This window comes from Staurois parvus, unplaced genomic scaffold (genome assembly GCF_062004578.1).
Source record: "Staurois parvus isolate SC_StPar_1 unplaced genomic scaffold, SC_StPar_1.0 ptg000655l, whole genome shotgun sequence".
Taxonomy (NCBI): domain Eukaryota; kingdom Metazoa; phylum Chordata; class Amphibia; order Anura; family Ranidae; genus Staurois; species Staurois parvus.
In genome coordinates this window covers 810,165-823,795 of record NW_028318451.1, presented here as the reverse complement: position 1 = coordinate 823,795, position 13,631 = coordinate 810,165, and the positions used below count along the sequence as shown (strand labels likewise).

General features: G+C 40.2%; 1 protein-coding gene across 1 annotated transcript in view; it reads left to right on the top strand.

Annotated features, from left to right (window-relative positions):
* LOC149448843 (uncharacterized) overlaps positions 1-13,631 on the top strand; it is a 79,750-nt gene that overhangs the window by 27,951 nt on the left and 38,168 nt on the right. Inside the window, exons 5-6 of the mRNA XM_089694175.1 lie at positions 2,582-2,722; positions 12,106-12,161. Of these exons, the coding sequence (XP_089550301.1) occupies positions 2,582-2,722; positions 12,106-12,161 (197 nt within the window). The remainder of the gene's footprint in view (positions 1-2,581; positions 2,723-12,105; positions 12,162-13,631) is intronic.

Here is a 13,631-nt window from a genome sequence, read left to right as displayed (position 1 = left end):
TCTCTTGTCCCCAGTCACCCACTTTAGATTTTGTGAAGGGAGTACATGCTTTGGCCTGACCTTTTTACTATTAATATATTTTAAACAATTTCTTGGTGTTTGTACTGCTATCTCTTGCAACCTGTCGTTCGTTTTCAAATTTTGCGGCCTTGATTCCCTTTTCACATATTCTGTTATATTCTTTGTAATGTTGAAATGATGATAGCGTTCCTTCATTTTTATATTGAATAAAAGCTCTTTTCTTATTATTTATAGTTTTTTTTAGCTTTGGTCGTAAGCCACATAGGTTTGATTTTTAGCTTTTAAACTTTTTGCCCATGGAAATTTATTTTAAAGTGTGTTCACATACAGTCTTTTTGAAGAACTCCCATATCTGTGTTGTGTTTATCAATGCCAATATTTTCTCCCAGTCTAAGTTTTGGAGAGTAGCTCCCAGCCTTGGAAAACTAGCTCTCTTAAAGTTGAGCGTTTTTTATTTTTCCTGTGTGTGCTTGTTTACAGCTAACAATAAGAAAAAAATCATGTTATGGTCACTGGTACACAGATGTTTTTATATTGACATTAGTATTAAGCTGTGCATGGTTTGATTACCAGGTCCAACAGAGCATCATTCCTAGTTGGGGCCTCAATGAACTGTACCATAAAATTGTCCTGTAGCAGGTAACATAAATATATATATATATATATATATATATATATATATATATATATATATTAGCCTGTTTATTCATTCTTTCACAAAAACAGGTTCACTCTTTTCAATGACTTTTCCAGGCTCACAAACAAAGACATTTTCTATAGCACTTCCCTAAAAACAACAGAGTGACGGCACTTTTTTATGTTTCCTAGTCTGGGCATGCTCAGTCACGTCACTACTGAGATGGTTGAACCAAGTGAAGTCAATGCCTCTTTGGATTTTTTTAAATATATCACTTCATACAGACAAATTTAGAATTCTTTTAAAGCAGTTATTCTTTAAAATGTTCAACATGTATAGGAAGTATAAATTGCATGTCATTTAAAGATTTTTCTGTGCTGTAAACCTGGTTCTATGAGGTGAACTCATTTAGATGGTCGCTAGGTTTTGTGACAATTAGTAAATTCTGAATTGTTTCTGTTTATTGACTGATTTGCTTTTGTAAATCTTTTCTCCGTCTAAAAGTAGATGCTTGTGTGACCATTTGCCCACTAGATGCTTTAGTAAATCAACCCCATTGTGTCTCACTCTTTGGCTCATACTTTTTCACAAGGAGTAAAGCATATAGGTCCTTCTGTCAGACAGCCTTTGTGTCCCTGGGACCTGAACTTGGTCTTGGCAGTATTGCAGAAACCACCATTTGAGCCTATTATGGAGATTCTGTTAGTGCTGTTGACTCGCAGTACTGTTTCCAGTGGTAATTGCTTCTGCAACAAGGGTGTCGGAGCTGGCAGCTTTTTCTTGAAAAACATTTCTGTTTTGCATTGGGATATGGTGGTGTTGTTCTCATCCATCTTTTTTGCCAAAAGTGTTTTCTAGTTTTCATTTAAATCAGTATGGTATCCTGTCTTCATTCTTTCCGAGACCTTAGTCAGCAAAAGAGAGGTGTTTGCATACCCTGGATATGGTACGGGCTGTAAGGATCTTTCTGAGGATGATGGCACATATCTGGAAATTGTATTCTTTGTTTGTGCTGCAAGATGGGCTCAGGACAGGGCAGGCAGCATCCAAAGTGGCTATTTCGCATTGGATCCACCAGTTAATCGCTCAAGCCTATGGTTTGCAGGGAAAGGTCCCACCCTTTTGGGTGAGAGCACATTCTACTAGCAGTGTGGGGGCATCTTTGGTTATCTGCCATCAGGCATCAGTTGCTCAGGTTTGCAAGGCCGCTACATGGTCTTTGGTTCATACATTCACAAGGTTCTACCAGGTGGATGTCAGAGACGTGGAGGATTTTGCAGCATATTACAAACAGCTGAATAGGTCCCTGGAGATTGATGGCGATGGCTATTATGGTGTCTCCTACCCCTCATTTTTTTTTTTTTTTTTTATTTATTGCTTTAGGACATCCCACATAGTCATCAATAGCCTGCTCTGTGTCCCTTGATGTACGATAAAGGAAATTTTAATTTATTTTTTTTTTACATTCTTACCTGTAAAATTCATTTCTTTGAGTACATCACAGGACACACAAGTCCCTCCCCTCTTTCTGGAATGTCCTTGCTTGCTACAAAACTGAGGTACTTGCTGTGTAGTAGGGGTTATATAGGGGAGGATATCCTCTCTTATCGGTCAATGTCCATATAACCCATATAGTCATGAATAGCCCTCTCTGTGTCCTGTAATGTACTCTAAGAAATTGATTTTACAGTTAAGTATGTAGAACTTTTTTTCCCCTAAAAATTTAGCCACAGTTCTTCCACTTTAAAACCCTTATCAAATGCCCTCTGTGTCCCATTGCCTTTACTTTCTGTCCCTTAGACACAACAGGAAGCAAGATGAAACCTCTCTGAAATAAAAAGTTTTTTTGTAAATTTTCCAACATATTAATGATATAAACTATACCATCGAAAGATTGCATCTCTAAAGTGTGTCTGTTTACAGGGATGATATGCCTGAAATACTTGTACAACTTCACAATGCAAGTGTCAAATGTTTGAAGAGTTGCCTCCGGAATGCTCAAGGAAGTCTAGAAGATTCTCCTGAAGCCACCAAACAGCCAAACGTCTTCATGCAACTCATTTGGTAACTATTTTTATTTAAAAACAACTGTAGGTGTTGCTAACTTTTTCCAAGAAACACTGCAGCCATGTTTAAACTAGACGTGGTGAATAGAGTCCAAAGGAATCGTGCTAAAGAGACTTAGGCTTATAGTTGTAATAACCCCACAGTGTACTCCATTAAAAGATATAAATTTATTCAGATAAAAGAGCAGTATAGTAATCCAATAACAGCAGTAAATTAATGCCCAATTAGTGGCCATGATGGAATATCCGCTCACCTAGGCAGCATAAGCCGGAGTAGATGTTAATGCGAAGGTGATCGCTGAAAGCAAGCTGGCCGGGGGTGACTTGATAAAACGCATGCACTCGAAATGCATAGTCCTGGCAACCAGCTCAGTTTGCAGTTCAGCCTGGTTCTCGGTGGCCGACTTCTGCTTCCTCCTGGGACCTGTGATGTCCGTTCCAGTGCGCCGTGCTTGCTTTCAGAAAAAATGGACTGGACAAAATTATTTCTATCTTCTCAAAATTGTAATAAATAATTGCATTCCAAATTTGTGATGCTCCAGTAATTTGTAATAAACTCACCTGTATCAGTTAACATGTGCTGACAATATAGAAATCCCATCGGCAACCAATTTAAAATGGTGAAAAATTGACTCAACCTTTCTGTTGTGTGTCTCTGTGTGCCACATGGAGAAGAGAAAGGGCAGCAAAGAATTGTCTGAGGATTTGAGAACAAAAATTGTGGATAAGCATGGACAATATTAAGGTTACAAGTCCATCTCCAGAGATCGTAATGTTCCTGTGTCCACTGTGTGCAATATTGTCAAGACGTTTATAGCCAATGGCACTGTAGCTAATCTCATTGGGCGTGGACAAAAGAGAAAAATTAATCAAAGATTGCAATGAAGGATTGTTCGAATGGTGGATAAAGAACCTTGATCAAATTCCAGGCTCAGGGTACAACTGTGTCAGCTATACGTTGCCATATGAATGAAAAGGGATGCTAAGGTAGGAGACCCAGGAGAACCTCATTGCTGACACAAACATAAAAAAGCCAGATTGGAGTTTGCCAAAACGTACCTGAGGAAGCCAAAATCCTTTTGGGAGAATGTGCTTTGGACAGACAAAACAAAATTACAGCTTTCTAGTAAAGCCATCATGAAGACTACCATGAATTCTGGGGTGCAATTTAGGGCCCAGTGTCAGACAGTTGGGTCTCTGTCAGAGGTCATGGTTCATACAGCAGGACAATGACCCAAATCACATATTGAAAAGCACCCAGAAATGGTAAAGCGCTGGAGACTACTGAACTGACCAGCAATGAGCCCAATTCTCAATCCCATAGAGCACCTGTGGAGAGATCTCAAAACCACAGTTGGGAAAATTAACCCTTTCAATCTGAGCGACCTGGAACAGTTTGCGAATGAAGAGTGGTCCAAAATTCCAGTAGAGAGGTGAAAACTCATTGATGGTTACAGGAAATGATTGATTTCAGTTATTTTTTTCAAAGAGTTGTGCTACCAAATATTAAATAGAGGGGAGGCAATAGTTTTGCCGAGTCCATTTTTGGGGTTTTGTGTGGAAGGTGTCAGATTTGGCTTGCAACAATTTTCTGGGTGAAGTGGAGCATTATCTATCAGAAATGCAGGGGTGCCAATATTTTTGGCCATGACTTTAATTCTTGCATTACTATTTATTACTATCTAGAATTTTGAACATTGCATTCTATATATGACATGTATAATCTTTTATTGTGGTGACCTACACTCCTGTTGCTGTCTAAAAAAATCACTGATCTCTGATGTTATTTTCTTAGTGTAGTCAGAGCCCACACTGCCGTATACCACTCAAAGCTCACACAGGGCAATTGAAACTCAATGTGCAAACGGCAGCCATATTCAAGGATAAAATCAACAATATTTCTCATAATTAAAGCAGTTTAACCACTTACCCTCCAGAAGATTTACCCCTTTTCCTGACCAGGCAATTTTTTGCGATACGACGCTGCGTTACTTTAACTGACAATGCGTGGTCATACAACGCTGCACCCAAATTAAATTTTATGTCCTTTTTTCCCACAAATAGAGCTTTCTTTAGGTGTCATTTGATCGCCTCTGCATGTTTTATTTTTTGTGCTATAAACAAAAAAAATCTGACAATTTTGAAAAAAAAAAACTATATTTTTAACTTTTTGCTATTAAACATGTCCAGTAAAAGAATTGTAAAAATCAAATTTCGTCGTAAATTTAGACCATAATGTATTCTGCTACAGATCTTTGCTAAAAAAAAAAAAAAATACATGCAAATTAATTGGTTTACGTGAAAGTTATAGAATTTACAAATAGCGTTGTATATATACTGGAATTTACTTTTTTTTTTTTCCAGTAATGGCAGCGATCAGCGACTTATAGCATGACTGCAGTGGGCATTCTGACACTGTGGGGAACTGACTTGATGTCATTGACATTCCCAGTGACACCAATACAATGATTAGTGCTAATAAAAAGCACTGACACTGTACTAATGGCACTGGGCAGGAAGGGGTTAACATGTGGGGCAACCAAAGGGTTAACTGTGTGCTGTGTGTGTGTGCTTTACACTGTAAGCACACTGCTTTGTATGGCTCTGCTATGCATACAAAGCACTGTGCAGGAGCTGACAGGGGGGAGAGAGATCTTCCGGCGGGGAATCACGAGCCAGGACCCGGTGATTGGCAGCACTGGTAGGGTGAACGCACACGCCCCTACCTTGAACTGCAAAATTACATGTATATATGTGACAGGAGTGACTTTCGGTGGGAGGCCCATGGAACACAGCCCCCTTTGGAGAGGTGGGGAGACCCCTGTCTCAGCTCCCCATATCCCTCTTATGTGTAAGGCACCCTGTGCCTGTTAGGGGTACAGGGTGATCTGTCCTAATATTGTATAGCCATGTATAGGAAAATGTGTCTAAGAGTGCCCCTGTGCTCCTTCACCCAGAGTGGAGGCACTCTAAAACAGGAGGTGTGTTACTGGCCAGATTACCAAGTAAAACAGAGGGAAAAAAAACTAAAAAAATTAAAATAACGCAGCTGTCACATCTGATTGGTAAGCTGTTATATATATAATTTTGGTTTTGAGTTTAATACTACTTTCATTATTCCACGTTCCAGCTAGAACTCATTTGCAGCTCTTGTTAATTTTGTCCCAACAGTTTCACCATAAAATACTCCACAATTAAATATCCCAAATATCATTGCATTTTTAAAATCTCTATTTACAATAACTTCATATTATAGATACCTATGGCTCCTTGCCACCTAGCCACTGTATAAATACGGTGGCAGGGCGGCACGGCTGGGCAAAAGCATGTTTTAAAACGTGTGTTTTGTAAACAGGTAAGGAGCACGCTAGGTGCTCTGCCGCCCTACCTGTCCCTCCGATCACAGCCGCGGATGTCAGTCGCCAGGGCACAGCCGGTTGTTACTGGCTATGTCCCAGCAATTGGCGGCAATCGCTGACAGAGAGCACAGCTGCAGTAGCTGTGCTTTCTGTCAGTTCCCTGACAGCTCCAGGACAAGCTGATCGGGACAGAAGAGTTTCTCTCTCCCGATCAGCGGTGTTCCCTGCAGTACACACCCCCGCCCCCTAGTAAAACCATCCCCTTACACATTTAACCCTTTCCCTGAAAAATAAACTTAACCCCTTCCTCCCCAGTGCCATTAATAGTGTCAGTGTTTTTTTTTTTTTTTTGCACTGATCACTGTATTGGTTTCACTGGGGATGTCAGTGACCCCAAGTCAGTACCCCCCAATGTCAGAATGTCCGCCGCAGTCCCGCCATAAGTCGCTGATCGTCGCCATTATTAGTATAAAAAAAACCTAAAAATCCCATTATCTTTCCCGCCATTTGTAAACGCTCTAACTTTCACGTAAACCAATTAATTTACACGTATTGGGTTTTTTTTTTTTTAGCAAAGACATGTCGCAGAATGCATTTTGGCAGGCATTTATGACTAAATTTGATTTTTAAATTTTTTTTTTTACTGGACATGTTTTATAGCAAAAAGTCCAAAATATTGTTTTTTTTTTTTCATCAAAATTGTCAGCCTTTTTTTTTTATAGCACAAAAAATAAAAATCGCACAGGCGATCAAATGCCACCGAGAGAAAGCTCAATTTGTGGGGAAAAAAAGGATGTAAATTTAATTTATGTACCGTATTGCATGAACGCGCAATTGTCCGTTAAACTAGCGCAGCGCTGTATAGCAAAAAATGGCGTAAATTGCAGTATCTATACCATAGTTTGTAGACGCTATAACTTCCACACAAAGCAATCAATATACACTTATTGGGATTTTTTTTACCAAAAACGTGTAGCAGAATACATTTTGGCCTAAATTTATAACCAACTTTGAGTTTACTATATATTTTTTTATAGCTGAAAGTAAAAAATATTGTTTTTCTTCAAAATGTTTGGCCTTTTTATGTTTATAGCGTGAAAAATAAGCGCACAGGTGATCAAATACCACCGAAAGCTCTATTTGTGTGAAAAAAAGACATAAATTTCGTTTGGGTGCAGCATTGCATGACCGCGCAATTATCAGTTGAATTAGTGCAGCGCCGAGTAGGAAAACGAGGCCTGGTCATTAATGGGGGTAAATCCTCTGGAGGTCAAGTGGTTAAAGCAGAACAAAACTTCCATTTGCATGACGGCTGTTACCTTAATGCTTGTGCATACTTGCATAGTATGACAGACTTGCACCTGGTCTTTTTATGTGATCATATGCAGAATTCTACCAAGAATGTCTCCAAGAACCACAGCTTGTACTCTTGGCATTGCCATCTCCCTCCATAGTCTCAGAGCCAAAAAGTTGCATATGTTAGGGTTTGGCTTGGGTATTGGGTACATTTATGAGAGTATTCAAGAGAGTCAAGGCTGCATTTGAATTTTTTTATTAATTAAATGGCATATTATTCAATTGATTAAATTACTTTAATTAAAAATCCTGTTGGACTTGAATTGCTAAAATTTTAGGTTTGACTGTAAATGTGGATGACTACATGGTGAACTGGCACATGGTGAACTGGAATATTGTCACATACAGTGTAATGGGATTCTCTGATGAATAAGAGACAAGTAATTAAAATAAATGTAAAAAAATTGTATATTTAAGTCATTAATATTTGTATCAACTGCTGGAAAGGATTAAGAGTGAAAAATGACGGCAACATGGTAGAAAATTTAATTATTCACAAGTATTGCCAATACATATATTTGATGTAGGAAATTATATGAATTTGCATATGTGCACAAAAATATGTTATAATTGAGGAACCAATGTGAACAGCAAAATGCGAACAAATTGTTGTAAAAGTTGTATCCTTATAAGGACTGTGAAATCATAAAGTTCGTAGAAAATTTAATTCAGGACATTAAGAAAGGAAGTATTTTTCTTGTAAGCAGACTTCAGGTAGGGGACCAAAATGGGGTATTTATAAAAAAGGAATATAAAAAGAACACCTGGGAAGAAAATGGTTATTCTGATTCATAAACTGTAAATGAAGGCTTGAATTTAAGCTGGGAGCCTCACAGCCTCTTCACCAAAAGTCTTATCAGCTGGACTGTCCTTAGTTTGAAGAATCTCCAATTATTCCTTTGGAAATTATTCTCACCTTTCCAAATAGACAAATCGCCTTGCCATAAAAATGAATGGAGATTTTAGCAGAGCCCCATTGGAAAATTTTGGTGATGCGGCTGCATGGGGTCTCACACTTACAACCTGGAAAACTCTAGGTAAGATGACAAGTGAGTTCTAGTTAGTGTTCCTAAACCCAGGACCTTGCATTCATTCTATCTGGTCTCTCATAGTACACAGAACATGGAAATGCAATTATTTCAGTAAATATAACCTGCTAAATACCTTTTCTCATCAGCAGTTTGAGCAGTCTTGTGACTTCTATCAGTGTTCAGCAGATCACTGGTTAAAGCTTGTAGAGGAGTTTTCTTATTGCGCTAGGAGGATGCAAAACCCCTGACCTCTGTCTGGAAAGTGCTGATTGGCCCTGTGCTGATCACATGCATTTTCCCAAGAAAAAAATAACCTTTCTAGCAATACACAGTAAACTGAGCGTATGCAGAGTGTCTCCGCATGATATGTCTTATCAGGAGATAAGATGGGGACACTGGAAGAAGGGGAGGATCAGAGAAGTCGGGATCAAACAGCATTTTTACACAATCCGGAGGATTAACCCCTTAGGTTCCATAGGGAGTATAACAAGCATGCTTTACTGCATATACAGACTAATTTTACTGTTGTGGGTTTAGTAACACTTTAACAATGGATTTTTGGCCATACTTCCAAAGTAAAATGACACTAAACTATATCCTTATTCTCCAAAAATAATCCAAACATTTCCACTACTTCAAGGCCCTGTTATCTATTTTTCAGGAAATATTTTCTCACTGCGTTTTTCTGCCTCTTTGTAACATCCTTTGTGAGCTCCTGAAACTCCTTTTCCCTCCCCACTTTTGTCTAATCTCATATTTCATAGTTTCTAGTTCATCTCAGGCATGAGCAAGAGAAGCTGGGCTACACTATGTTCCTACATACAGAAGGACCATGGAGAACAAACATAGCCACCCCTCAAACAGGAGATCAGATCATACCAGCCAAAAGAAAGGGAATTTGGAGGAGGCTGAGAATTAGCCCATTCGAAGATAAAATACATAAACCAACTTTTGCTGCAATATTCACCATCAATCCAGAGATTTACACCAAAGTACCGTATTTTTCGCACCATAAGACGCACTTTTTTCCCCCCCAAAAAGGGGGGAAAATGTCAGTGCGTCTTATGGAGCGAATATAAAACGGCCGGTCCGGTATTTTTGCGGCCACCATGTCAGAATACCGGGCCGGCCGCTCAGCTGTTGTCTCCTGCAGGGCCTTACCTGTTCCTCGCTCCAGCGCTGCACAGTCTTCCCGCGCTGGCTTCTGTGACAGCCGGGTGCCCACTGCGCATGTGCTGCGCTTTGTGAATGATCCGGTGTCTTCTGGGACACATGAAAGGTCCCAGAAGGCGCCGGCCCATTCACAAAGCGAAGCGCTTCTCGCACCTGCGCAGTGGGCTCCCGGCTGTCACAGAAGCCGGCCCGGGAAGAAGAGGGAAGGCAACTCCGCGGAAGTGGGAGCGGGTACCTGTCAAATTCAGGTACCCGCTCCCCCTCCCTCCCCAAAGGTCAGCAGTCTCTGGTCATCCCCTGCACTGTCTGCAGTCTCTGGTCATCCCCTGCACTGTCTGCAGTCTCTGGTCATCCCCTGCACTGTCTGCAGTCTCTGGTCATCCCCTGCACTGTCTGCAGTCTCTGGTCATCCCCTGCACTGTCTGCAGTCTCTGGTCATCCCCTGCACTGTCTGCAGTCTCTGGTCATCCCCTGCACTGTCTGCAGTCTCTGGTCATCCCCTGCACTGTGTCCACAGTCTCTGGTCATCTCCTGCACTGTGTCCGCAGTCTCTGGTCATCTCCTGTACTGTTTCTGCAGTCTCTGGTCATCTCCTATACTATGTCCGCAGTCTCTTGGTCATCCCCTGTACTTTGTCCGCAGTCTCTGGTCATCTCCTGTACTGTGTCCGCAGTCTCTGGTCATCCCCTGTACTGTGTCCGCAGTCTCCGGTCATCCCCTGTACTGTGTCCGCAGTCTCCGGTCATCCCCTGTACTGTGTCCGCAGTCTCCGGTCATCCCCTGTACTGTGTCCGCAGTCTCCGGTCATCCCCTGTACTGTGTCCGCAGTCTCCGGTCATCCCCTGTACTGTGTCCGCAGTCTCCGGTCATCCCCTGTACTGTGTCCGCAGTCTCTGGTCATCTCCTGTACTGTGTCCGCAGTCTCTGGTCATCCCCTGTACCGTGTCTGCAGTCCATTGGTTCAGAATATTTTTTTTCTCTTGTTTTTCACCTCTAAAACCTAGGTGCGTCTTATGGAGCGAAAAATACGGTACTTTTTTCTGCTGCTAGGTGCCCTGATGGCTATCATTATTCAACCCACTTCCCTGAGCCCAGGTCATCCTGGATTCTGCCCCCCCCCAGCTTCTGACTTGACAGTTATAGAAACAGCTTAGTGGTTAGCTCTTCTTTCTGCCACTCTGCTTTATCCTCCTATCAGCATGCATCTTGTCAGCACATGATTTGACTGGCTTCTTGTACTGCTGCTTTTTCACACTTCAGCCAGTGTTGACAGGGACTGCAATAGGCTGCTACAGGTACATACACTGTTTGCATTTGAAAAAATACATAAAATGTAAATGACCGATGAGCTGCAATAATTGGTATCTTTTTGCTTTAACTGCACTGCAAGGGAAGTTTGCATAAATCCATCCCCTGACTTGTGCTTATTCAATCACCCATTCATGCTGTTGCTTGAAGTGTTCTTTTGTTTTGTATTTTTTTCATTGTAAAGAATTTAAATTAATTTGCAAAGATCTGTTTTGACATTTAAGGATAGATTTATGTAGATCCCTGTCAAAACAATACAATTAATGTCAAGGTGATTCTATGGACAAGCATTGAACTCTTTCAAGGGAGTGAACTTTTACAGGCACTTTACGTAACGAAAGATTTCACAAAGCTCAAGGTTAACAAATCTTAGTTGTTCCATTTACAGTTAATAAAATGTGGGTGGGTAGAATTAACCTTTTTGTTAATAACATCTGCCCCGGGATCACATAAGCTGGTGTCAGTAACCATCTTTAGAATATTTTAATAAGACTTGGAATATTACTATATTTGGCAAACAAAAAGCAACCCTTGTATTTACATGATATAATCAATACTGCTTTTTGTGCTTTTGAGGAGTTGCTTGAGCCAGAAAATGCAATCAATAAATGAACATCAAGGTGATTATACTATTCCATTAGCGGTCAATATTAATGTCAGGTTAGATACTGGAGAGGGATAGGGAAACAAGAGAAACCAGGCAAAAAATGAAGGGCAAAAGGGAGTAAGATCTATTTCAACAATAGACAGTAGAAGTGGCTCTACCCTTCCACATAAGTATCCTATTTTAGTTCAAAGTTTGTGCACAGATAATAAATTTGGGAAGTGGTGAGGGCAGATGCACGATAAATGTCAGGGTGATTTAGCCCCTAAATATGTGGGCAGTGCAAAATGAATACATTTTAACAGAAATCTGTCACCCTAAATACTACCATCCATTTTAATTAGTAAAATCTTATAGACAGTGTGATCCATTCTCCAGTACTCAGCAGAATAAACACTGTATGCAGGACTTAGGCCAACTTTTATTGCCCATCTACATAAGACCTTGTGTAAACATATGGGGGAAATGCAATTTATTTCTTTTATAGCACAAATGAATAATAAATATGACTTTACATGATTTTAGCAGTACCTATTTTCTGTTTATACAGGTTTAAAAAGCAAATGCAACAACAGTTAAAAGATATGAAGACTGGCCTCATAACACGTTAGTATTCTGTTTTCTTTTAAGTGGTTTTGCTTGTAGTATATGTACCCTTTGGATACTAAAGTGCCTTGGTAAAATAGAATTATTCCCTTAATATTTGTATACTGTACTGCTTTAGAAGAAAATAGCTAAACCTTGGAATTCATATAGCTATGCCCTTGTTTACTTTTTTTAGTCAGTTGCCATAAGAACTGTTCATGTTCCAGGGGCCTGGACGTAAGGTTGCCACCAATCCTAGAAAAAATACCAGTCACTATTAGTGTGGCTAGTTCTATGTCTGGCCTTGGCAGAATCTGAACAATGCATGCAATATCACAGTAAGAACTCTACAAGTAGGTAACAGCCTTCAGTCATTGTTAAATATCCTTACCCCTCCTGGTTGTCGACACACAGAAATCAGCAGAAAAGCTAGATTATATTTCTAGATTCCAGCAACCCACCAGTTTTGAGTGGAATGTGTCTGCTGGGAATCCTGATTTACTGGAAGAGACACTTGGAGTAAAAAAAAAAAAACAAAACACTTTATCTCCTCTGTCAGTAGAGCCTGCCAAGGCCCAGTTTCTCAGCTGATTTATCTATCCTTGGTTTGGGCTGCAATTTAAAATTTGAACTTAGGAGTCCATTTGGAAAGCACCAGTATAGCCATACTGCTGCTATTAAAAAAAAAAATATTACATAGCACAACAGTGTGCTTTACAAGTGTGTCTTTGAATCTACGGATTTTTATTTTGATGGAGGGGGGGGGGGGTGGCCAGGAAGAGGAATATTACCAAAATGCCTGGAAAGTATGGCCATAGAACACATTACTGAATTTTTTTTTTTAACAACTCTTTAAGCTTTAGTAAAGCAGCATTTTCAACTAGCTCTGGGAACTCTTCATGTCACAACCTTACCTATGTAGTCTCGTCTGCTCCCTATCATGTTCTATCCCCCATTGTGTGTTTGTGCAGTCAATCATAAAAGGTTTTTAACCATAAGCCTACAGGGCACATATATCCTCTTCCTGTCCAGGCCAATTTCCAGCTTTCAGTGCTGTCACACTTTGAATGACAATTGCGCGGTCATGCAACACTGTACCCATATGAAATTTTTATCATTTTTTTTGGTGACAGAGCTTTATTTTGGTGGTATTTAATCAACTCTGGGTTTTTTATTTTTTCTTAAACAAACCAAAAACCACTGCAAATTTTGAAGAAAAAAGTTTTTTCTTAGTTTTTGTTATAAAATTTTGTAAATAAGTGATTTTTCTCCGTCACTGATGTGCACTAATGAGGCTGCAGTGATGGGCACTGATAGGCTGCACTGATGGACACTGATAGGTGGCACTGATGGGCATTGACAGGCATCACTGATGGGCACTGAAAGGCAGCACTGATATATGGCACTGATAGGCAGTACTGATAGGCGGCACTGATTTGCAGCAGTGATAGGTGGCACTGATTGACATTGATGGATGACACTGAAAGGCAG